The 24745-nt window shown below is 58.5% G+C and overlaps 1 protein-coding gene across 2 annotated transcripts in view; it reads left to right on the top strand.

The window, feature by feature from the left end:
* ASIC4 (acid sensing ion channel subunit family member 4) overlaps nt 1-24680 on the top strand; it is a 28182-nt gene extending 3502 nt beyond the window's left edge. The window contains exons 1-11 of one of the 2 annotated variants that reach the window (XM_043577933.1): nt 771-947; nt 1410-2299; nt 18108-18252; nt 18348-18475; nt 18666-18828; nt 19362-19418; nt 21425-21578; nt 22947-23038; nt 23120-23199; nt 23526-23630; nt 23851-24680. In XM_043577933.1, the coding sequence (XP_043433868.1) occupies nt 1718-2299; nt 18108-18252; nt 18348-18475; nt 18666-18828; nt 19362-19418; nt 21425-21578; nt 22947-23038; nt 23120-23199; nt 23526-23630; nt 23851-23964 (1620 nt within the window). In that variant the 5' untranslated portion in view covers nt 771-947; nt 1410-1717 and the 3' untranslated portion in view covers nt 23965-24680. Of the gene's footprint in view, nt 1-770; nt 948-1409; nt 2300-18107; nt 18253-18347; nt 18476-18665; nt 18829-19361; nt 19419-21424; nt 21579-22946; nt 23039-23119; nt 23200-23525; nt 23631-23850 lie in introns of those variants that run through there. The other variant, XM_043577932.1, reaches the window with a different exon arrangement.
* The last annotated feature ends 65 nt before the right edge of the window (nt 24681-24745 follow it).

Below are 24745 nucleotides of genomic sequence, written 5' to 3' on the forward strand. Positions count from 1 at the left end.
GCGACTGGCAGGGCAGGCCTGACGCAGGGGAGGGGTGGCCTCTGGGCAGCGGGTGGACCTCGGGCTCTAATCCCCAGCAGCTGCCGTTTCCCTCAGATCGATTCCCTTCTCACTTTTTTTTCAGCTGCTGGTTCCGCGGCTCGGATCGATGGAGCCGCCTCCCCCGCCCCTCTGAGCTTCCTCTCCCTGCTGCTCATTAGTGCCCCGATTAATCAGCCCCCCCTTTCCTCTGGGGGACAAGTGCTTCCTCCCCCATGAGGGCTCGCGTTCTCACGCGGGCCCCCCAGAACACAAGCTGCTCCCTGTGACCACCCCAGCCTGGGAGCACCAAGGCATTTCCTCCTGGGCTGCCCACTGGGGCCCCACCCCTGCCTGCCATACCAACCCACATGCCTGTTCCCCTCGGCAAGACAGCAGCCTCACCAGGGCGCCCCTGCCCTATTCTGCCGGCCACCCCCTGCTTCCGCTTCTGAGATAGTACTCCCCATCCAAGCCCGCACATTTCTCCTCCCTCCCAAATCCCCATTTGGGCTCTTCCTCTCCCTCCATTCCATACCCTCTCCCCCACCCATCACACCTCCTCCCTGCTCCTTGGCCCGTTCACCCAACACCCTCCCCCACCCACCAGACAGGTGTGGCAAGGGATTTGGGAAGCGTTTGGGGAAGAAAAATGTGGCCACAGATGTTCAAGTCAGCCAGGGTGCCCTCTGTCCCAGACACAGGAATGACTGAGTTTGGGGGCGGGGGAGGGGGCGGCCAGCATCCCAGGAGGGGGTGGGGGGGAAGGGGCGGGGAAGGTGGATGTTGAGCTCAGGAGCAAAGGTCCAGGCCAGTCACGAATCTTGGTGGAGTCACCTTTGTCCCCTTGTCTGCCTTGCCTGCCCTCCTCTGCCCTCCCCTACCTCATTCAAACAAGTGGCTCTCCCAAGGAGTTTCTGGAAGCCGCTGTGACTGGGGTAGTTGGGGGCAGGTGGTGGCCAGGTGCTGGGGTCAGGAGTCACGAGTCAAGAGTCAGGGAGGTGGGGGGGGGTGTGGTGAAGTCGGCTGAGCCTGGGTGTGGTCCCCCAAAAGTGGCAGAATGAGCTGAGGACTCTGGGTGCAGATCTCTTCCCTGGGTGGCCTGGGAGTGGGGCCATCTGGGGACCCCGTGAGTGCCTAGGGTGTGACAAGAGTTTGGGGGGGGCAGCCCGACGAGGTTGTTGAAGGCGGGGGCCGGGGATCCCAGTCCTGGGCTGGGGGCTGCCCCCGCCCCTGGCCTGGCTCCTGCCGCCAGTGCCGCCGGTGAAGCGCTGTTGACATGTCCTGAATTATTAAGCACGGGGTGGGCTCCGGAGCACATGCTGAGCGGAGCGGCTGGGGCTGCGCGGCGTGGCGGAGCAGCGCTCACTCCCTCGCTCGCTCGCTCGCAGGGACACACGCAGGGGCTGACAGCTGTGCTGGTGCTGATAAGGGAAGCCACAAGGAGACGATCGAGGAGAGAGACAAGCAGCAGCAGAGGCAGCAGCAGCAGAGGCAGCACGAGGGCTGCGGAGCTGCTGGGAGTGGGAGTGACTCCCCCACCTCGGGCCCCCACCCTGTCCCTGTCCTCCTCCCGCTTGCCCTGAGTTGAGGAGAGCGGCCGCTGCCACCACCGCCACTCCGGAGGGCACCGGGGGGCTGCCGGCCAGGGAGGGACAGGGGCAGGGAGGCTCTGGCCAGTCCCAGCAGCCGGGGACAGATGCCGATCGAGATTGTGTGCAAAATCAAATTTGCAGAGGAGGATGCGAAACCCAAGGAGAAGGAGGCAGGGGATGAGCAAAGCCTCCTGGGGGCTGCACGGGGGGCAGCAGCCCCCCGGGACCTGGCCACCTTTGCGAGCACCAGCACTCTGCACGGGCTGGGCCGGGCCTGTGGCCCAGGCCCCCATGGACTGCGCAGAACCCTGTGGGCACTGGCCCTACTCACCTCGCTGGCTGCCTTCCTGTACCAGGCGGCTGGCCTGGCCCGGGGCTACCTGACCCGGCCTCACCTGGTGGCAATGGACCCTGCTGCCCCAGCCCCGGTGGCTGGCTTCCCGGCCGTCACCCTCTGCAACATCAACCGTTTCCGGCACTCGGCGCTCAGCGACGCCGACATCTTCCACCTGGCCAATCTGACGGGGCTGCCCCCCAAAGACCGGGACGGGCACCGAGCCGCCGGCCTGCGCTACCCGGAGCCCGACATGGTAGACATCCTCAACCGCACTGGCCACCAGCTTGCCGACATGCTCAAGAGCTGCAACTTCAGTGGGCACCACTGTTCCGCCAGCAACTTCTCTGTGGTGAGTCCTGCCAGCTGGCCCGCCGGGCCTGGGGTGGCCGGAGGCCGGTGGGGGGGGGGGGGGGGGGGGGGGGTGGCGCGCAGGGGCATCCTCAACAGGGCTCTACAGGGCTTCCCTTCCTTCCGCCACCAGAGGCTGGCCTCGTGTCTCCCCCAAGCCCGGTGTTTCCCTGTCGCTCCCCAGCCGCGGAGCAGGGGACGCTCCTAGGGGCTCACCCTGGCGCTGCTGCGGCCGCTCCTCTTCTCGGCTCTGCTGCTGCTGCAGGGCCCAGGTCTGGGCCCGGGGGGCCCGGAGTGGGCCCCGGGTCCCCGAAGCCGGGCAGCTTGCAGGGAAGGAAGGGATGCACCGTGCCAAGGCCGGGCCGACTGACCCCCACTCATCTCTTGTTCCCTTTTTCCTCTGGATTCTTCTCCCCACTGAATGAGGGTGTTGGGGACGGGTGTCTGGGGGGCTCCAGCAAGAGAGGGACTCAGGGCTGCCTCCTGGGGAGCTGGCCCGACCGGCAGGCTGGATAGAGACGATCTTGATCTTCGTGTACACTGGGTGCCAGTGTCTCTTCTCTGTCTCTGTGTCTCTCATACACACCCCCTTTCACAGACTCCCTCACACATCCCTCTTTCATGCTGCCCCTCCAGCCTCTCTCCCTTTCCCTCCCTCCGTTTCCTGGTTCTTGCTGTTCCCTTGCCCGGCTCTGGCTCTTACACTGAGAATCACTCATTCACCCTTATGTGCATGGCTCACCCTCACTGCAACCCAGCAACACACACACACACACACACACACACACACACACACACCCCTACCGCTCAGGGACAGTTTTCTGTGCTCACTCTCTCATACTCAGTGTCCCTGTCACCACACTCACATGCACACCTGCACACCCACACACCGAGAGCTACCCATCTCTATGCCCAGATCCCAGCTCTTACTTAGCTGCTGAGGACGAGGACAGGGTCACACTGTGGATGCCATCCCCTTTGTGATGCCCCCCGCCCATCTATCTTGATCCCTGCGCCCCATGCGGGGACTGCTGGTGCCATCTCTCACATGTGTGTGGACACAGACACACACACACACACACACTCTCTCATTGAGATCTGGAGTGTCGGCTTGGGCTGCCCTCCCATGCACACCTCCCACAGTCAGGTGTGAGCTCAGGGGGCGTGTCTTGCGTGCTGTCTGTCTGTCTGTCTGTCAGTCAGTGCTCCATTCACCCACACTCACAGGGTATCTATTATCCCTGGTGCTAGAGATCCCCGCTGCACGGTTGACTCCCAGCATTGTGTACATGTGTGTTTGCACCCTTGTTACCACTGCCCAGTGCATATGCAAATACGTGGCGTCAACATGGTGCCCACTCCAGCCAGCCTCCAGTGGCCTGCCCCAGGGATGGGGAGGGCGCTTTCCTTCCTCCGGCCCAGGTTCCCATTCGCTCACTCACTGCCTCAGTACAGCAGGAAACGTGCCCCTAGTAGGCTTCTCTCACGGCTACCCATGCCTGCAGCCTCTGGGTCCTCCTGCCACTGGGTGTGGGGGCAGTTGTGTAGCAATGGAGGAAGGGGCAGGAAGGAGGGGTCGTCCTGGGTGGGGGGCACTGGGCTTTTGTGTGGCCACACACCCCTCTTCTAGGAAAAATCACTGCTCCCAAATCCGGGACTGCCAGAGTCCTCAAGAAGGAGGTGAGGTGTAGAGAGTGTGCATGTGGACTTTTGGGTCCATGGAGCCCCTCTGTCTGACATCCTCACCCCTCAGAGTTGGGGGGAGGGAGACACAGCCCAGTCCCAGCAGGTGTTGTTGGGGCAGAAATCAATGGGAGCTTTGTGTCCCTGCGCAGGGATGGGGGGGCGGGTGGGTAGAAAGGAAAGGGGAAGTGTGTTGAAACCTCAGTGGGAAGGAGGGTGGCGGGGAGGGAGAGATGGGGAAGGGGGGAGTAAGGTGAGGGAAGCAGGGTTTCCTGCCTCGCTCTAGGAAAAGGAGGTGCCCGGAGGATCTGGGAACAGGGAGTCTCTGGGAATCCTGAGGATGGCTAAAGGGGAGGATGGGTGTCCAGCGGGCCCTTTCATACCCTGGGGCTGCAGACAAGAGGGCGACAGAAGTTTGTGGGTCTCAGTTTTGGGGCTGCGGCGGGCCCAAGAAGGGCAGAAGGGCAAAGCAAGCACTGGGGGACAGGAATTCCCCTTTAGAGCCTGCGTTCCCTGTCTCCCACCCAGTCCAGACCCCATATCCCTCTGCCCATCCCCCGTCTGCTGAGCGTAACTCTCCCTTGGACCTGGCCTTCGAGGGCTGAGTCTGCTGCAGATTCACCAGGGTCTGGGAGTGTGGGCTGGGATGGCGGTTCATGCCGCACAGCCGTGGGGAAGATGAGGGTGTACCGCAGGGTGAGATCAGAGAAGGGGCAGGAGATGAACACAAGGGGTCTTTCAGGAGGACACGAGGTCCACAACAGACCCTGCGGTAAGAACACGGAGCTCCTGGTGGGATCGATGGTGGGGAGACGGGTACAGGGATCCGCTGGCAGGGGACCTGCCAGGGTGTGAGTGGTGAGATGGTCAGTGACAAAGACAGGCTTTGGGGAAGGGGCTGGGACGTGTGTTCTGTGGCTTTCCCTGTTTCCTCCTTCCCACTCCCCACTCTGCTGTGACCTTTCCTCCAGAATCCAAGTTAATAAATGTCACATTTTCCAGCCTATTTTTACTCTGGGTAATGTGCCCTCCCCCAGTCCCCTAAGCTGCTGCTTTTGCTTCTGTTACCACTGCAGTCGCTTTCACCCCCACGCTCCCTAATACCCCCTCACCGACTCCCAGTCACTCGCCCAATCAACAGGAGCTCTGAGTGCCTACTGTGTACCTGCTCGGTGGTGAGGGGGGGGGGGTGGAGAACAAAGAAGGGAAGCCCCAGTCCCCGGTCCCTGTCCTCAGGCAGCCTACACTCTCCTGGTGGAGCAGAGACAGGGACACTCAGAAGCTTAACCAACCATGCAAGAGTTAACCAGCCATGCAGGGTTGATCCTGAGCTGCCAGGATCAATTGCCAAGAGGTCCATGGGTAGTAAGAGCCCAGACAGAGAGGCCGCTCTGGGCGGAAGAAGGCTGGGAAGGTTCAAGGGGTGAGGCAGGCCTGGGAGGTTTGGAGAGGAGGGGAGAGAGAGGAGAGAGGAAAGAGCTTCTGGGCGGTGGGGGACACTCACCGCTCCACCCATGCTTCCTTCCACCTAGCTTCCCCCGTCCCTTCTCCTCTTCCCTTCCCCCTCCTTACTCAGTCTCGTACCCACCCACCCACTCCCACCTCGCCTCCTGCTCTCACCACCTATATGTTCGCTCCCTTCCTCCGATTCCCACCACCATCTGCTCCCCCCACCCTGGTGCTCCGAGCCCCATCCATACTTTCCCCATTGCGGCTTGCTCTCAGCCTGCCCACTTACTCGAAGGCAGAAATCACTCTCTCTCCCTGGGCTTCATCTCTTTAGCTGTAAAATGCAAGGGTGGCTCTAAAATTCAGCTTCTCCTCTCAGCTGGGGAGTGTATGGCGGAGCAGTCAAGTGTGTGGTTTCTGGAGCCGGACCGTCTGGATCTGAACCTCGGCTCTCCCCTCTAAGCTGCGTGGCCTTGGAGAAGTCAAAAAGCTTCCGTGAGCTTTCGTTTCTACATCCAGTAAACGCAATATTAGAACCTAAACCAGGCGGGCAGTTGAGAGGATTAAAAAGATGGCCGAGAAGAACTCAGCACACGGCCTGGCGTGCACATAGTGTGTCCTCTGGAAGAGTCCACAATTGCAAGTGCCACTGCCCCAACTTCCTGCTCTCTTACCTGTCGATTCCCAGCACCACCCGCGGTTGCTGACCCACATGCAGGCATCTTTGCTATTTGCCGTCTCCTGTCTTTCCCCCCCAGGCTTGATCCTCAGGCCCAGCCCCTCCCCTCCCCTGTTACAGCATTCCCGTGTTACCCACCCCTTCCAAATATTCACGCGTGCATGCGTGCGTGCATGCGTGTGCACAGACTCTCTCCAGATCGGTGCTCTCCCACAGAACATCTCTGGGATGATAGAAATGTATCCGTGCTGTCCAACATGGGAGTCACCAGCCACACTGGCCATTGAGCATCTGACATGTGATTCGCATGACAGAGAAAATGAATTGTTCAATTCGGATAGCCGCACGCGGGTAGTGGCAACCGTAGTGGACAGCACAGTTCTCAGTGGACCCAGGAACTAGGTTCAGACTACAGGACTGGGCAGGGCTAGGAATTCCAGGCGGGGCCAGAGGATATGGGTGGTAGGTGTCAGCTCTGGTTGGAAGCTCTGGCGTCTAAGATCTGGGCTGAGGTCCCAGGTTGAGCTGAGGATAGGGCCTGGGTCTGGAGACACTGAGGTGTCTGTTGATACCACATGAGCCGATGCACCTTTCTTCCCAGGTGCAGGACATGACCTCAGTCTTTTCTCTTCCATTCTATTGTCTGGAAAATCGAGGCGTGGGGGAGGTGGAAAATCCTGGAGGAGGCAGGGGTAGGATGCAGCCCCTCTCTGTGGGTCGTCAGGGGTCCAGCCACTCCCTGGAGGGGCAGGTGACCAGGGACGTGTGGGCACTTCACTGTCCCCATTCCCTCTTGGCTCTCAGACTTCCCTCCCCCTCCCAACCCTCCTTCCCCACTCGCTGGTGACTGCCGTGACTATTAATCACTCGCCCTGTTCTCTTCCTCTCTACTAATCAGGCACAATTAGACAAGGCCTCTTCCAGCTGGGCAGTCCCCCTCCCTGCCCTCCTCCCTCCTCTCCCAGCCCCACCCCGGCTGCCAGCCAGGACAGCTCAGAGGCAGGGGGGCAGCATGCATGCGGCCCTCTGGCCCTCTAGCCCTCCCTGGCTCCCCCATGCCAGATCCTGGCAATCCCCTGCCTTCGATCCCAGCTTCCTCCGAAGCTCACGGCTTCCTCCTAAGCCCGTTGCCTTCCCTGGTGTGGTCAGGGCGGTGCTGATCAGCTCTGCCCTGCCTCCTCGGTTGTGGGAAGGCTACCCCATGAGCTTGACAACTCCATACCTTGGCTGCTGGCTCCTGAGGGCCTGAGGGTTGCCCCCTGCCCCCTCGACTCAGGAACGGACAGGCTTCCCTCTGAGGTTGGCGCAGGCCTCTTACCTACCAGACAAGCTTACCTCTTACCCTCACCCTCTGTCCAGCCCCTCTGCCCTGTCCTCTCTTAAGGCATGAATCTTGAGAGCATTTAGTTCAACATCTAGTTCAGGGTTGTCCTGCCTTCAGGAGCCAGGCAGGTCAGGTAGGGGAGGGCACACCTTAGGGAAGGGTGGGGTCTGAGCAGAAGGGAAGATCACTTATGCCCGAGGGGAGCCGCTGTCCCTCAGCCCCAGCTAACTCATGACCGACCGGGTCGGGGATGTCCAGTGTTTGGGGGTGGGGGCAGGGTCCAGGGAAGCCCAAGTCTTGATGATTTGAATAAAAATTTTCCTGACTTTAAGAAATATTTTGAGGGCTACCTACAAGTCACAGCTTGCAGAACCCAGTGTTTGCTCTCCCCACCGCCTGCCCCAGAGCTGGCTGCTGTCCCTCGGGCCCTCCTGGTGGCGGTGCCCTCAGTCTGGCTGCTTCCCATTGGCCAGCAAGTGGAGTTGGTGGTGGGGGATTCAAGTGGTGTGGCCAAACAGCCAAGCGCGGGGCTGTTATTGTTGCAGAGGACTGGTCTTCCAGGGCAGCGGGGAGGGCCAGGAGGGACCTGCCCCACCCAGCCCCACTCAGCAACCCTGTGGCCTCTTCATTAATCAGGAATCAGCCCCGAGCTGGGCTCATTATCAGCTCAGCTTCTTGTGGCACTGCCGGAAGATGCTGATTAGCATTTGAAGAAATGGCCCCAGTATCCCCCTCCTGTCCTCCCTCTGTCTCCCCTACCCATGCTCCTTGCAGGATTCCCACCCTTGCCCTTTGGATTCCAGGGAGGAATCTTCTCCCTCCTGTGGCTGGCGGCAGGGCTGCCCCTGCCAGTCCCAGGCTGGGGGGCAGAAAGGAACAGGAATGGGTGGCAGGGAGGCAGGGGCATCCCAGGGAGCACTAGGAGGGCTGAGTTTCAGCGCTGCTCAGGTTGAGGCCCCTGAGTCCGTGGGTTCCACTGGGCGGGAGTGAGTGCAGTGTGGAGACAGGGTGGTCAAGGAGAGATGGACAGTCACCCTGGAGAGGGGAGGAGGGCAGCCTCAGGCTGGTGGGTTATCAGCGTTGCCCTGTCCTTCCATGCTCTCTCGGCAATGCCACCTCTGTCTCGTGGTGGGAGGGGGGCGGGGTGGACAGCCAGAACCATGGTCAGGAGACCTGAGGGTTAGGGTCTTGGAGCCATCCAGATGAATCCAGATGAATGGGGGTGGGAAGGCAGGAGGAGGACAGAGACAACGAGGGTGGAGAGGAGAAGGTTCAGAGTGCTGTGTGTTTCCAGAAAGGGGTTGGTGGGGGGAGTGTTTGCACTTCTTCCCCTGGCTCCCAAGCTGGGGACCCGCAGCGTTGGAAATCCAACCCCGGGCCCCCTCTAACGTTCACCATGCCCTTGGGACACCCGTTTGGGGTTGGAGGGGGAGCAGTTCCAGAGAGACAGGCATGGGCTGCAGCAGCCGAGGCGGCAGCGAGAGAGTTCAGAGAGGAGCCACGGGATGATTAAGGGGAAATGGAGGACTGATTTAGGAGGAAAGATTAAAGGAGCTAAATCCGTGGCGCTTGGCTCAGCGGTGACTAAGCGTGGACAGGATAATAGCTTACAAATGTGTGAAAGGTGTAAATACCAAATGGGGGGAGGGGAGGCGGCTCGGCAGGCCAGGGGAGCGGGGACAGGGACTGGTCAGGCCCCACGGGGGGGAACTGGGGACTCCTGGGAGACTGCCCGGTAGGGCTGGCCCCTCTCCAGTGGGGGTGCAGGGGAGGGAAACGGGGTTGGGGCTCCCCAGGTTCCAAGCGGGTTGTCGGGGCGCAGCTTCGCGGGCCCGGTGCTGACCTCCACGTGCCACTCCCTCAACACAGAGGACCTGAGGTTCAAATCCCATCGGAGTCCGTCTGCGCCCCTCGGCCCCAGGCCTTTCCCGCCGCTCCCGGGCCCTCCAGCTGCCCCCAGAGAACTGTTCCCCCGGGCCCCCGCCCTGCCGTCCGGGCTTGCGCCCCCTCGGCCCTCCCCGGCCGCGGCGGGCGGCGGGCGGCGGGCGGCGGGCGGCGGGAGGCGGTGTCTCCCTCCGCGGTGGAAGCCTCTGGCTTCTGCTGTGTGCGGAGGTCACTTTGCCGAGGAGCCGGGAGCCGGGGGAATGCAAATGAGGCAAACCCAGGGAGGAGAGCCGAGGCGCCCGGAGGAGACGGGAGGGAGGGCGCTCGGGCGCGGTGATGGATGCTTGCCCCGCGGGAGGGAGGAGGGGGCGGCGGGGAGCGCGCGGCGGTGGGTGCGGCCCTCGGGGTGCGGGTGGGCCCGGCCCGGATGCCCGGGTGCGTGTGCTGGGGTGGGGGGCGCACACCCACACGCCCACCGCCACCTGCTCAGTCTTGGCCCGGGAACTCCCGCCCGGCCGTGGGTGTGTGCCGCACTGTGTCAACAAAACTCTCTAACGAATAACTTTGCATCCAGGGGCGGCAATGTCAGGCAAGGGCTTCGTTACAAATTAAAAATATTCTCGCCTGGAAAACTGCCTTTCCAGGGTTTAAGGCCTAAGTGGTAGCTACCTGGGAGCAGGTTTACGGGTTTACCTGCGTGCTGGACACCCTGCGCGCTCCTCTCCCGTGGAAACGCGGCGCACTCCTGGAGTCACCAAATTCTTCTACGGCCCCAAGCTCTCCTGGCTCCCAGAGCGACCTCGGCCTGGAGTCACGCGGCCTTGACCGGCCCCTACGTCTCTTCCACCGCAGCTCACACATTTACATTTGAACAAACACTGCTCCCATTTCCTCCCGGACCTGGGAGCGGGAGCGCTTCGACCTTGGGGAGGAAGTTACTCTGAAAAGCACCTGGCTGGCTGTGGGGGTGTGGTAGGGGAGGAGGCCAGGCCTGCTTGGGGGGGAGGGGGGGATTCTCTTCGGTCTGGACCGTGTGGCGGGAACCCAAGCCCTTCCGGTGCGGGTGAGTGAGCTTGCTCCGGGAAGCTCTACCCTCCAACCCCAATCCCCCTGCCGGAGGACTTGTGGGATTCCCATCACAGCAATAGTCCCAGGCAGTAATGATCTGCCTATACCTGTGATTGTTCTATTTTGTTCCCGGCTGCTGTGCACCTGCCTCATAGTGTAGGTGGCTCGATAAACACGTTTTGAATGAATGAATCTCTTTGCAGCCAGACAGCAAACGCCTTCAGGGCAGAGACTGTCTGTTTTGTTCTCTGAACCATCCCCAGCACCAAGCACAGTGCCTGACACGGTGCACAGCCTCAAAGAATAGTGACGGGCACATAAATGCTGTTTTAACACCTGTCATTTCTTGAGCACCTACTATTTGCCAGTGCTGTGACAGGTGTGTATCATCACACAGTGGATATGAGCACAGGCTTGGGCATCGGACTGCCTGGTACCCTGCTGTGCCATGATATGCGACCCTGGCAGGTTCCCTACCCTCTTTGGGCTTCTACTATTGTGTCTCTACAATGGGGATAAGAGACCTCTAGTGCAGGGTTTTTGTGGGAATTAAGGAGTGAATTTATATAAAGTGCCCAGGGCCATGCCTGACACAGAGTAAGCACTAAATACATGTTAGATGTTGCTATGATTTATGTATATCATCTCTTACCTCATAACACAGATCCGAGAGGTTCAATGACTGAATCCGAATCCCACAGACAATATAGGCAGGCCTCAGATGTGAACCAGGCTGGGCTGCAGGCCTGTTCATTCGGTGCTGCTTCTCATCCGGTAGGAGAGCCGTATCCCTGTGCCGGGGTGGGTGGTTCACTGTGACAGAGCCCCATCCCCTAAGAAACACAGTCTCTCCCAAATTGCTGGGAGAGCCTTTACCAAGGTGCATGGTGCCCTGAGAATGGGACCAGTGGGAATCTAAGATCAAAATGCTACACCAATGTCAAGTATACTTCAATGAGGAAGGAAGAAAGAAAGAAAGAAAGAAAGAAAGAAAGAAAGAAAGAAAGAGAAAAAGAAACAGCTGCACCATTTGGCAAGAAGTCCCATTCACAAATCTATACCCCATACCATACCCCTTCCCTTATCTTTCTTGAACACCCTACCACACCCCACTCTGAATTTATCTCTAATCCTCATAACTAACTTTAGGAGAAGTTACCACTTCCCTTTCACAGATGCGCAATCCTAGGCTCAGAGAGATTAAATCATGCATCCGTACCCAAGGTTACTTGTCAACGGTTGGTGGCATAGCCAGGATTTGAACCCTGTTCTGTAGGATTCCAAAACACATGCCCCTTTCCCCATATTATGAAGCTATGATATGTGTATCCATTTCCAGCACCCCCTCCAGGGGTCGATCTCTGCCCCAGGTTTTATTGGTCTCTATGACACTCTTGTTACTAATATTGAGGACTCACGTACATTATTTCAGTCTGCAGATGCCTCTTTCATACACTTACAACCGCCCTATGAAATAAGTCGGGCAAGAATTTCGATTTCCACTTGACCGATGAGGAAACTGAGGTCCAGAGAAGTCAATAAATCACTTTACTAGCCAAGGTTACACAAGGCTGTCAGTGGTAGAGCTGAAGCTGACACCAGGGTCGACTCCTCGGGGTGGGGGGTGGGGGGGGTTAGAGGAGAGTGTTGGGGCCAGTGGAGGAGAGGGACTAGACTCTGAATTTGCCCCGTCTTCCTATGTGCCCTTGGATATGTACCTTGCCACCCCTCTGTTGTGGCCTTTGCACGATGATGCCCTCTTCCTTCCCCATCGAGGAGGCTAGAGAGGCAGGAGCCTTTGAGCTTGGACACTTGGGCCACCCCTGAGTGTTGTTTCAAGAGCTGTTCAGCCTGGGGTGTTACTCACAGTCCAGAATGGATGAAGATGCACCCCCTTCCACTGGCCACCCCCGTGGACTCCAGGGCACCACAGGGTTAAAGGGAATTCATTCCAGAGGCCTGAGTGAGAGGCCCAGGCCTGGACCACATCAGGGGAGGGCTGACGGAATGTGGGGCAGGAGGAAGCTCTTATGGAAAAGTTGGGGGGTGGGGGAGGCGCCAGGGCCTTAGCAGAGGCAGGGTGCCCAGAAGGCAGTGGAGATAAAAGCCTAGGCTGCAGATTAGCTCTGGGATTAGCCCAGCCTTGGCTGCTTGGCTTCTTATCTCCTGGAGGCCCCTGGCCCTCTCCCCCACAGCTCTGAGCCCTGGCCCCGCTAATTGCCTGTTAACCCCGTGGGCTCCGTGACTGCAGGGAGGATGAGCGGTGGGGAGGGCTGGGGGTGCATGCAAGCCAGCCAAGGAGGGCTTTCCTGGGGGAAACGGCAGCTGTGGGTACCTGGAACCCAAGAGGCTGTGAGGAGCCACTGCTCAGAGTAGGGAGCTCAGAGAGGACAGATCCCTCCCAACCTCTGATGTTGTCCGGGGCAGACCTGGAGGAGGGGGCAGGGAGAAGGAGAGGGGGGCGTGCCCGGGGAAGGGTTCCTGGCTTGGCAGCAGCAGTCTCAGGCCCAGGGGAGAGTCTAGTAGGAAGATAAGAGATGGGGACTGGACACCTTGGCTAGGATAAACAGGCTGCAGATGCGGAGGGCAAAGGAAAGGAAAGGACAGGGCGCAGCCAGGCCAATGGGAGAGGAAGACAGAGGCCAGGGGGATGGGCTGGCTGACAGAGGGCAAGGGACCGAGAAACAGAGGCCAGATGGATAATTTATCAGATGCTGAGGACAGGCAGGCCAGGAGAATAGCGAAGGGCCGTGAGACACAGAGATCAGAGGGGCAGAGACCAGGGAGTCAGACTTGGGCCAGGGTCCAGGCCAAGAAAGGGTGGGCTGGTCTGAGAGGGATAGGCAGAGGGCTGGCCAAAAGGAAAAGAAAGGTAATGGAAGGGTCCAAGGGTCCACACGCAGCACAGACGGATTCCCGTCTAGAAGCTTATTCAGCCCGGGGCCAGAGGGATTCTGGGAGGCCATGTGCTCAGCCTAGGGTCAGGAGGGCGGACCCAGGAGCTAAGGCAGAAAGCGAGGCGGGCTGGGGGGGCGGGTAGGGGGGGTGGGGGGGTGCAGACCAAAGGCAGAGGTAGGGGTCTGAGATGGGAGGGGTCTGAGATGGGAGGGGTCTGAGATGGGAGATACAGAGGTAGGGGTCTGAGCCTCTAAGGCTGAGGGCTGGTAGTGGGTCATTTGGAGACAGACCCTCGGCCCACTCCGGCACATCCTAGCCTAGCACCTGCCCCTTTCCGCTGCGGGGCCCTGGACTCTCCTGTATGCATTCCCTCCTTCTGGGCCAGTCCATGGGGAAGAAAGCAGTGACCAACCTGGGGGACCTTGAGGCAGAGCGGCCGTGCCGTCTCCATGGAAGAGGCTGTGGGCTGTGCCGCCACCAGGGTTCTGCCACTTAGGAGCTGGCAGTTCCACCCGCCGCTGCCTGCCTGGCCCGGGGACCGTCTCCGGGGCAACGCTCTGCTCTGCCCAGCGGTCGGGCCTGACCTGGGCTGTGCAAGTGGCCCGGCCCTGCCAGTCTGGCCTGTCCCTTCCCTGCAGAGTCTATCCATCAGACCCGGAGCACGTCCACCCACCGCCACCCCCACTCTGCACAACCCCCTCGAGGGCAGGGGTGCCAGGTAACCACCCCCCGCCAAAGCCATTGTAGTCAAAGTCTTCCTGGTTACCCCTGCCCCACACGGGGCCGGGCTCAGTGTCATGCAGAATGGTCTGTGTGTACTTACTGGAGGTATTGAAAGGGAGGCTGCCCAAGGCCTGCCCAGGGTCAGGAGCCTACCAGAGTCATTTAGTCACCGGATACGCACCCGCCAGGTGTTTTATAAGGGCTAATTCTGCTTTGGCACTGGGCTCAGTTCCGTTTGGATCTCTTGTCGTTTACTGGCTGTGTGCCTTTAGTCAACTCACTTTCCCTCCCTGGGCTTCCTCACCATTAAATGGGGGCAACGATACTCTCCTCGTGTGGTTTTCCGGAAGGCAAAGGAGAGCCCTTCTCAAAGGAGAAAATAAATCAAAAGCACCATAGTGCAAGACCTTTGGTAGGGTTCACCTGGCACTCCTTCCCTCCACCTCACACCTTCTACGAGTTGTACTGGGGTCTACGCATGCCGAAATGGGCTCTGAGCCTCTCAGCTGCGGGGAGTCCACAGTCCTTCGGGTTGGGTCAGGCTGAGCTGTGGAGAGGCCACGACGGTTCCTGGTGATCAGGGGGAGCCACTGGGGCGGTGCTGCACAACGGGGGTGGGGGGTAGCTCACGAAACCTAAACGGGTCCCCCATACAGTCCATGCCTTGTTTAGCCTCTCAGCTGGAGCATACACTCAAACCAGCTGCATCAGCAAGAGCTGATTCCAGCATCTTCTTGGCCCGAAGTAGGAAGAGGGTGGCTGCCTTGAGATTTGAGTCAAATACTTATGTATTCTCCCCATCTACCCTTCCCACACCCCTGGGGACCCAGGAATCTTGCACCAAGCCCCTCTCCGGGTTCCCCTCCTTCCAGTAACACGTTGTCAGAGCAGAGCGCAGACCTAAAGTGGAGCTGTCCTACGGGACTCTCACCCGTTCATTTTGGGCCTTTCTACTTGAAGTACGGTCCACGTCCCAGCGGTTGTTAGAAATGCAGAATCTCCGTCTTGTCCCCCTCCCCTTGCCAACACACACGACTGAACCAGAAACTGCATTTTAGCAAGGTCCTCAGGTGCTTTGTGTACAATACAGTTTGAGAAGCACTGATCTTGGAGACCTTCGTAAATCAACCCATCTCTCTGAGCCTCAACTTCCCCATCTGATAGAGGGGGGATGTGAGGATTCCATTGGAAAGAGCACGTTAAGCATTTAGTCAGTGCCTGGGCACAGCGAATGCTTTGGGACTGTCAGCCATGCCTACTCTTGCCCCACAGATAGACGTGCAGCATGGAGTGGGCAGGGCTGATACAGACAGGGTCAAGGACTGGAACCCAGAAATTGGTCAGGGGGAGAAGCAGGAGGGACGACAATGAACTGAGGGGCAGCAGATCTGGAGAACAAAGAATGAGGAAGGTGTGGGGCGCCTGGGTGGCTCAGCCTCTTGATTTCAGCTCAGGTCATGATTTCATGGTTCGTGAGTTCAAGCCCCACGTTGGGCTCTGCACTTACAGTGCAGAGACTGCTTGGGATTCTCTGTCTCCCTCTGTCTCTGCCCCTGCTCATGCCCCACCCTTCACTCACTCAAAATAAATAAACGTTAAAAAAATGAAAGGCTTAGAAACAGGTAATCCCTGACCCCTTACCCCAAAAGAGAGGGTGAGCTTTCCAAAAAAAAAAAAAAAAAAAAAAAAAGCGAGGAAGATGTGCGGAAGTGGAATGGAAGGGAAGGAGGAAGTGGTGGGGGAGGGGACAGACGGGTGTTAAATCACTCACCTCTCTCATTTCTCACCCGTCTCATTTCAGCTGGTGGGACTGAGAGGGAGCTGGGGCTTGGGTTGGCAGGTGGCAGCTGTGGGTTGTGGGAACAGCTCAAGTCTTGCATCCAGGTGAATTCCGCCTCTCCTACCGACTAGTTGACTGGTTGTGTGGCCTTGAGCAAGTCACATCACCTCTCTGAGCTGCAGTTTCCTGGCCTATAAAAGCCAAGTAATTTAAATCTATCCATATCAGAGTTGCTGAGTGCATGAAATGGGGGTGGGGGGTGGGGGTGGATGTAGCCATGATTTGTAAATTGCAAGGTGCTTGTTAGACGCGTGTTTGAGGATCCGCAGGCAGGATATTTGGGTGACAGAAGACTTAACCCTGCTCCCCAGACGACGGTGCCCCAGGCCCCCAGTTCTTAGAAATCGTCCTTCCTGCTGCCCACAACCCAGCCCCTCTCCCTTCTACACCCTTTCTCTGAAGCTAGGCATTTAGGATATCTTTTCCCCAACACCGCCCAAGCCTTTTCTCCCAGCTTTTACCAGCTGGAAACGTTTCCAAGGAGAGGGGAGAGGGAGCACAAGAGTGATTGAGGGCACTGACCCCTTGCCCCCAGGGAAGGTGCTGCCTGTGATGGGTTTGACCCGGGGGCTCGTCTCTGTGGGGTGAGCCTGGCAGCCGGGCACCTGCCTCCGCCTCCCTCTTGACCCCCGCTCCCCAGCTGCTGCGCAACGACCCCATCGCAGCTCCTGGCCGGCGGGGCTTCTTCGGCATCCATCTCCGGGACGCCAGCGCCATCTGGTGTCCATTCTGGGGAACCCTCCGTAGTGGAAAAGAGCTTCGTTCGGTGCGGCAGTAACTGCTTATAAGCTTTCCTCCTGCCGGCCGCTGGGCCAGTGCTGGGGACATCAAACCCACTGCTCCTGTGCAGCATAAACCTCAGTGGGGGAGATGTTGACACTGAACAAGGAGACAACCAGATAAACAAGATAATCTCAGGTCTTGGTATACACTGAGCAAACTGATGAACAGCTGCGGAGGATCACCCTAAGTGTGTGTGTGGTATATATGTGCGTGTGTCTGAAGAGGAGACACTTGGGGCGCCTGGGTGGCTCAGTCGGTTAAGCGTCCGACCTGGGCTCAGGTCATGCTCTCACAGTTCGTGGGTTCGAGCCCTGCGTCCGGCTCCGTGCTGAAAGCTCAGAGCCTGGAGCCTGTTTCAGATTCTATGTCTCCCTCTCTCTCCCTGCCCCTCCCCTGTTCACACTCTGTCTCTGTCTCAAAAGTAAATAAACATTAAAAAAAATGAAGAGGGGGGCACTTAAGCTGAGACTTAAAGACAGCTAACCATGCCAAAGGTGGGGGGAGGCGGCATTCCAGGAGGGAGAAATAAATGAACAAAGACCAGAGGAAGGAAAGGTGCTCCATAGGTTTGAATTTGTCACTGAGATCTGGGGGTAGAGTGGCAGGAGAGGTCATGACACATGGTGATTTTTCAGGCTAGGGAAGGAGTTTGGCTTTATCCTCTGGGAAACGTTGGGCTCCAAGCCAGCAAGGAACTCAATTGGATCCCTGTACTTTACAATGGGCACTCTGGCTGCTGTGTTGGGGGGGAGGGTGCCAGGAGCGAGAGGCAAGGATGGCTGAAGGCAGACCAGTTAGGAGCCCGGAGCGAGGTGGGAGATGCTGGTGAAAGAGGGGACACAAGATGGAATGAAAGTGTTTGCATTCCAAATAGATTTCAGGAGTAGAGTTGCCCAGCTCAGATTCTGGATTGAATGTAGGAGTGAAGGAGAGGGAAAAAGTCAGAGATTCTGACTTGAGAAATGGGGTAGATAATGGGGTCTTTAAATCAGAGGGACAGAGGGGCGCCTGGGTGGCGCAGTCGGTTAGGCGTCCGACTTCAGCCAGGTCACGATCTCGCGGTCCCGGAGTTCGGGCCCCGCGTCAGGCTCTGGGCTGATGGCTCAGAGCCTGGAGCCTGTTTCCAATTCTGTGTCTCCCTCTCTCTCTGCCCCTCCCCCGTTCATGCTCTGTCTCTCTCTGTCCCAAAAATAAATAAACGTTGAAAAAAAAGTTTTTTTAAAAATCAGAGGGACAGAGCACAGAAGATCGCAAGAGTTCTGCTATTGATACGCTAAGCTGGAGATGTCTTTTAATCAGCTAAGAGAGGATGTCAGTGGAAAATATAGAGCCTAGGGAAGAGGCTGGGCTGTAGAGTGGTTGCTGTTGGACAGCGATGTCCAGGCAGGTGGGCATTCTCACAGGACAGGGAGCCTTGAGCGGCAGGAATTGTCTTAGCTTCACCTCCTCTCTTCCTCTCTCTCACCCCCCTGCCCCAGGTGTATACTCGCTATGGGAAGTGTTATACCTTTAACGCGGATCCACAGAGTTCACTGCCCAGTCGGGCTGGGGGCATGGGCAGTGGCCTGGAGATCATGTTGGACATCCAGCAGGAGGAATACCTGCCCATCTGGAGAGAGACAAGTATGCAGGGAAAGGGACAGGGACCGATTTGGGGGCTCCAGCCTGGGCTCTCTGCCTGGGAGGGGTTTCCAAAGGTCCGCATCTCCACTGTGCAGATGAGACATCGTTTGAGGCCGGCATCCGAGTGCAGATCCATAGCCAAGAGGAGCCACCCTACATCCACCAGTTGGGCTTTGGTGTGTCCCCAGGCTTCCAAACCTTCGTGTCCTGCCAGGAACAGCGGGTGAGCACCTCCAGCTGGGCCCTGGATTGGACACTGGGCAGGGTCTTTGGGCCCAGAGGGGATGCTGACCAGATCTACCCTCCAGAAGCTCACAGGCCACCAGGCCACCCACGGACTTTGCTGAGGTTGTGGGCAATGGAGGGCCAGGTGGGCCTTTTGGGCATGACCCCATTATGCACCCCCTCTGCAGCTGACCTATCTGCCCCAGCCCTGGGGCAACTGCCGGGCAGAGAGCGGGCTCAGGGAGCCTGAGCTTCAGGGCTACTCAGCCTACAGCGTGTCTGCCTGCCGGCTGCGCTGTGAAAAGGAGGCCGTGCTTCAGCGCTGCCACTGCCGGATGGTGCACATGCCAGGTGGGCACCCTCCCCTCCCGTGCCACCCTCCGTGCCACCCTGCCAGGCTCCAGAACCTCCAGGGGCAGAACACTGCTCTTGTGCACGAGCAAGTGCATGTGTACAACAACCTGTGTGCGTGTCTACACTCACGTGAGTGTATGCGTATGTGTTTGGGACTTTATAAATGTTTTCACGTATGCATATGGCAATGCACGCATGCATGTTTGTGGGCCTGTTGATGCGCACTTCTGCATACGTGGGCTTACGTACATTTGGGCTTGTGTATTTGAGGCGGTTGTGTGCATGTGCTGGTACACACGCGTACAGATGTGTGTGCATGTGTGCATGCAGGCAATGTGCATTCGTTTGATGCACATATGCATGTGTACATTTTCAGGCGTACATGCATGAGCATGTATACGCTCATGCATGTACAGGGATGTGCAAACATGTACGTCTGTGCGCGTGCATGTGTGTGCCTGCATTTGGGAGCGTGGTGGGGGAGAGGGGGTGGAACCACAGACTCCAGGAATAATCTTCTCTCCTTTCAGGCAATGAGACCATCTGCCCGCCAAATATCTACATCGAATGTGCCGACCACACACTGGGTCCGTGCTGCCTTCTCCCCTGCCCTGCCTCTCTATTGCCTCCCTCTTCACCCCCCCTGTCTGCTGTTCTCCTCATTGCCTTGGCCCCCTTCCTCCTATTCTCTCCCTGGACACTCCCTCCAGGGTTGAGCCTTATCCCATACCTCCAGGGGGTCTGAGGACTTTGCAGGTGTGGACACTTGGGTAAGTGGAGGTAGCAGGGTAGGGGTTGCAGAAAAACCAGGACTGGGAGTGAAGGGTCGGGCTTCTGTTGTGGCTCCACCAACGAGCTCACCCTCTCTGGGGAAGCGAAATGACTTCTCTCTTGGTCTGAGGAAAGATGCGCTGCTATCAGTGTGGGTAAGGCAAACCCCATCTGGCCATAGGTCTCACTTGGGCTGCGATTCGCTCATTCTTTCATCCATCCATCCATCCATTCATTCCTCTGCAGATGGTGGCAGCCTGGGCTGGTGCTGGAGGTGAGAGTGGGAACGAGAGGCCGCCCTCATGGAGCAGGACTGTGGGCAGGCACCGTGCTGGCACAGGCACGGCCTTGGTCCTTGGATAGGGGAAACACAGGGGTGCTACAAGGCCCCAGGGATGGGCGTGCAGCTCCACCTGGGGAGGCAGAACGATCCTTGGAGGAGGTGATAGATTGATTAGCTGAGATTTGAAGGGTGTGGAAGAGTCAGCCTGGTGAAAAGGGGGGACATGTTCTACGCAGTGGGAACAGTTCAGTGCTAAACATCTGTAGCCGGAAAGAGAGTTGGGAGGGGAATCACGGAAAGGTCAGTGTGCCCCGAGGGCAGAGAACACAGGAGGTGGGGGGGAGGCAAGACTGGAAAAGGCTCTGGGAAGCCAATAATGGCTTAAGGCAAGGCAAGAATGCCATCTGATATTATCAAGGTGACTCTGATTAGCTGTGGAGAAGGGATGGTGGAAGTTAAGACCAGAAGCAGAGCAACCAGTCAGGTGAACACTGCAGTAATCCAGATGATGGGGCCCCCAGGGAGGGAGAGACATGACAGGAAGTGGAACTTAGACCTTCTCTGTCCCGCATCCCAACTGCGTCGGCCAAAGGGGCAGTGGGAGAGTGTTTAATGAAGGGGCAGATGTGTGAGCAGGGACTTTAGTTGTCCAGAATTTGGGGGTGTACTGTTAGGCAATGGGGAGCCACTGAAAGATCTAGAGAGGTATTGGGATGATAAGGAGTGAATGCCATTTGCTGCTTTACAGGGTAAAGGAAGGGAGCGCCTCTGGGGCCCAGGCAGAGATGTGTGGCTGTCCCAGAGGACGGGAACTCTGGCCACAAGAGGGGGAAGCAGTCTCAGCCAACCAATGGCCTGGTGGTGAGGAAGCTGGGGAAAGAAATATCCTGGCATCTCTCCCCTCCTTGCTCTCTGACCCTGCTGGGGTCTCCCACTGGCTAAACCCAACCCAAAGCCAGAAGACAAGGGAGTCTAGGTAATGCATTTGGCAGAGACACCTGCCTCCTGGACACAGAAAAGTGGAGGAGAGTGGAGAGTGGATCTGAAGGGGGGAACAAAGAAAATCCAGCATATGAAACATAGCATCTGTCCTTCTGCCCATCTGTCCACCCATCCACCCACTCATCCATCTGCATATGTGAAAACATGCATATAATCCCATTCATCCGGCATCCTCTCCAAGCCCTGTGTGTGTCTGAGATCCCGTGTGAATGGCTCTGACGGATGGGCTGTGTCCTCCGTCTGCACCATGAGGACTACTCAGCCCCAAAGGGCTAGGACACAGAAAGATAAGCCTGTAGGAGGGTGCTGGGGGGTTCTGCCCTCACCCACTTTCTTAGGTGGTCTGAAGCTGGTCCAGGAAGGAACCCCCCGCCAGTCCCCCTTAGGCAGTGCCAGGGTGGCCAGTAGAGGCCCTCAGTGAGGACCTGCCTGCCTCAGGACAGCCCCTATGCCTTCTCCCTGCAGCCAGTGGGCCCTCTGGGCCACCTGCCCCCCCCCCCCCCCACCGCCACTGCAGTTGGTACCTCTGTGTTGCAGACTCCTTGGGTGGGGGCACCGAGGGCCCGTGTTTCTGCCCTACTCCCTGCAACCTGACCCGCTACGGGAAAGAAATCTCCATGGTCAGGATCCCCAACAGGGGCTCAGCCCGGTACCTGGCAAGGAAGTACAACCGCAACGAAACCTACATACGGTATGTGTGTGTGTGTGTGTGTGTGTGTGTGTGTCTTTAGTAGAGGCCACCTGCAACAGGCGTGGTCCATGATGGAGACTGGGAGTGGGTGGTATCTTTCTTACTAATGAGTCTTCTGCCAGGAATGCCTTTCACGATCCCTTTCTTCTAATTAATCCCTACCCATCCCCCAAGTCACATCCTGTGTCCCCACCTCCATGGATGCCCTTCTTGATCCAAACGCCTTTCTTCTGAGCCCCTACAGCACTCTGTACCTCCCTCGGTCATTGCACTTAATGGTTGTTTTACAGCCCTCTGCTTGTGTCTCCCCAACCCCTGCCCCCCGCCCCTCCCCCCCCCAGCAACCTGGGAGCCATTAAATGCACATGGAGAGAATGCTGTGCCAAGGGAGAGGGACAAGGTGGCCTTCAGGAGAGGCCTCATTGAGTCTTGGGTCTGGTCCCCTGCAGTCAATCTACAAAGGCTGAACATCCTGTGGGTGCCAGGATACCAGGGTGTGGGTCCTGCGGGGACAGAGGTGATTACACCACAAAGCTCCTGCCACAATTTGTGGGTGAGGCCACGTTTGATAGTGAGGTGCTGATCGTCAGGCCTCCGCTGAGATTAATGGGCGGGGCAGGTGAAGCAGGGAAGGCATGTGTGGGGCTTCTGAGGACCCTGGGTGTGTGACAGGAGGAGACAGGGTGGGGGAGAGGCATCCCAACTAGAGAACTGTGGGATCATATACAGACCAGCCTGAGCAGTGGGGAGGCTGTGTGGAGAGAAGCAGATAAGAAAGAAGTCTGGATAAGAAGGTGCAGATCACAGGCAGTCTTGGAAGTCTGGAAAAAGAATTTTGGGGTGTACTGTTAGGCAAAGGGGAGCCACTGAAAGTTCTAGAGAGGTATTGGGATGATACAGAGTGAATGCCATTTGCTGCCTTACAGAAGGCAGGAGGGGCTCCTTCAGGCCCAGGAGGTTTCTGTTTGTTTGTTTTTATTTTTGTTTTCCTTGTTTTAATGTTTAGTTTTGAGAGAGAGTGCACGAGAGGGGGAGGTGCAGAGAGGGGGTGGGGTCGGCAGATCCAAAGCGGGCTCCACACTGATAGCAGACAGCCCGATGTGGGGCTCAAACTCATGAACTGTGAGATCATGACCTGAGCTAAAGCCAGACACTCGACCGACTGAGCCACCCAGGTGCCCCCAGGCCCAGGAGTTTCATTTTGCTCTCCCAGGCCCTTGGCTAACCCTCAAAATATGAAGCAGACATGCATCTGGGACTGTCTTCCCTCACAGCCTTTGGGAGTCTGAGGGTGGTCACCAGCTTCTTGGTGCAGGGGACTCAGATCAGGATGGCCCCACAGGGACACCCTGCTTCCTGTCTCCACAGGGAGAACTTCTTGGTCCTTGATGTCTTTTTTGAAGCCCTGACCTCCGAGGCCATGGAGCAGCGAGCGGCCTACGGCCTGTCAGCCCTACTGGGTGAGACGAGGCCCTGACCCAGATTCCATGGGGGCGGATGAGCCCAGCCTGTGCCTCTGACCCTGCTCTTGTGCGCCCCAGGAGACCTCGGGGGACAGATGGGCCTATTCATCGGGGCCAGCATCCTCACCCTGCTGGAGATCCTGGACTACATCTATGAGGCAAGGGATGGGGGCCTGGTGGGGGCCACCCAGAGGGGGCGTGGAGGGTGGGAGGAGGGGCTGTGGGAAAAGCAGGGGGCAGTACAGTCTTCCTGGTGCAGCTGGCTTGGCTGCAAAGCCAGGGTTCTTGGCCAGGGTCTCCTGACTGGCTGGAAGGCTGGGGGGTGCTGAGGAGTCAGGAGAAGGGGATGGGTGGGGAGGATTGGGGAGTCCTAATGGGGGTTTGCTGGGGCAGTAAGTCCTACAAGGTGGGCCTGGTGAGGCCTGCCCTTCTCCTCTACCAAGTTTCCTGAGCCCGCTGCTGTCCCCTCACTCTGAACCCCAAGGTGTCCTGGGACCGACTGAAGCGGGTGTGGCGTCGTCCCAAGACCCCCCTGCGGACCTCCACTGGGGGCATCTCCACCCTGGGGCTGCAGGAGCTGAAGGAGCAGGTGAGGGCGAGCTCTGCGGAGTGCAGCCGGTGCCCTCTCCCGGGACTGAAGGCCTCGGCAACTTCTGAACTAGCCTGCCCAAGCTCTTCCTGGGTTCCCTGGAAGCCCCTACCCTAGGAGGCGAGGAAAGGCTGGCTGCTGCGGGGTGGGGGTGGGGGGAGCGGCGGGGCATGGGGGCAGGGCTTGCATTCTCCACGTCCGCTCCCTCTTTACCTTGCAGAGTCCATGTCCAAGCCGGGGCTGTGCTGAGGGTGGGGGAGCCAGCGGCCTGCTCCCCAACCACCACCACCCTCCTGGTCCCCGAGGAGGCCTCTTTGAAGACTTTGCTTGCTAGGATGGTGCTGTGTCTAAAAAGACCCAGGAGTCTGGGACCCCTCCCAGGATCCCCGACAGTCTCCTCCTGATCCTGGGACACAAGGCCAGGGGGTGACCCAAGGGGAGGGGGAGAAGGCGGTGCTCACTGGGAGGGTGGGGACTCAGTTCACCAGCTCTGGTGCCAGCTGCTTTGCACAAGGGTCCTTCTTGTCCACACCTCCCACCCCCAGGCTGGTGCCCAGGGAGGGCTGGAGGGGAGGGAAGGAAAGGAGAGAGGGAGACGGAAGAAGGGGCCCACCCAGCAGGGGTGGAACCCCCTGTACATTTGTATATATTTAGGGAGGACAGGGTGGGGGTGGGGATACAGAAGTAGAAGCAGGGTGGGGCTATGGGGGTGGGTGATTCAGGGACAGCCAGGGTCCCAGCCCTAGAATGTCAGCAGGAGAGGGAGAACCCCCAGGACTCAGGAGGGCTGGGCTGGTCCTACTTCCTGTCCCTCTCCAGGCCCAGCTCCCCGTTTTGCAGGGGGACTGGGTGGCCCAGCAGGCCTGGCCTAGCTCCCAATTTCCCCTGCCCCCACCCCACCTTCAGCATCCCCTCCACAGGGAGCAGGCCGACCCATCAGACCTTGGCTGAGTTTGGGGGTGGAGAAGGGAGCCTTCCTGAATGGCCTCTCTGCCTCCAGTCTGGTTTTGTAAGTGCTGACGAAACTGAGAATAAAGAGGCCTAAAGAACTTTCCGTGTGCACATATGACCAAGCTGTGAGCTGGGGCAGGGCGGGGCATCTCATGGCTTAGTCC

The sequence above is a fragment of the Prionailurus bengalensis genome, chromosome C1 (assembly GCF_016509475.1).
Source record: "Prionailurus bengalensis isolate Pbe53 chromosome C1, Fcat_Pben_1.1_paternal_pri, whole genome shotgun sequence".
Taxonomy (NCBI): domain Eukaryota; kingdom Metazoa; phylum Chordata; class Mammalia; order Carnivora; family Felidae; genus Prionailurus; species Prionailurus bengalensis.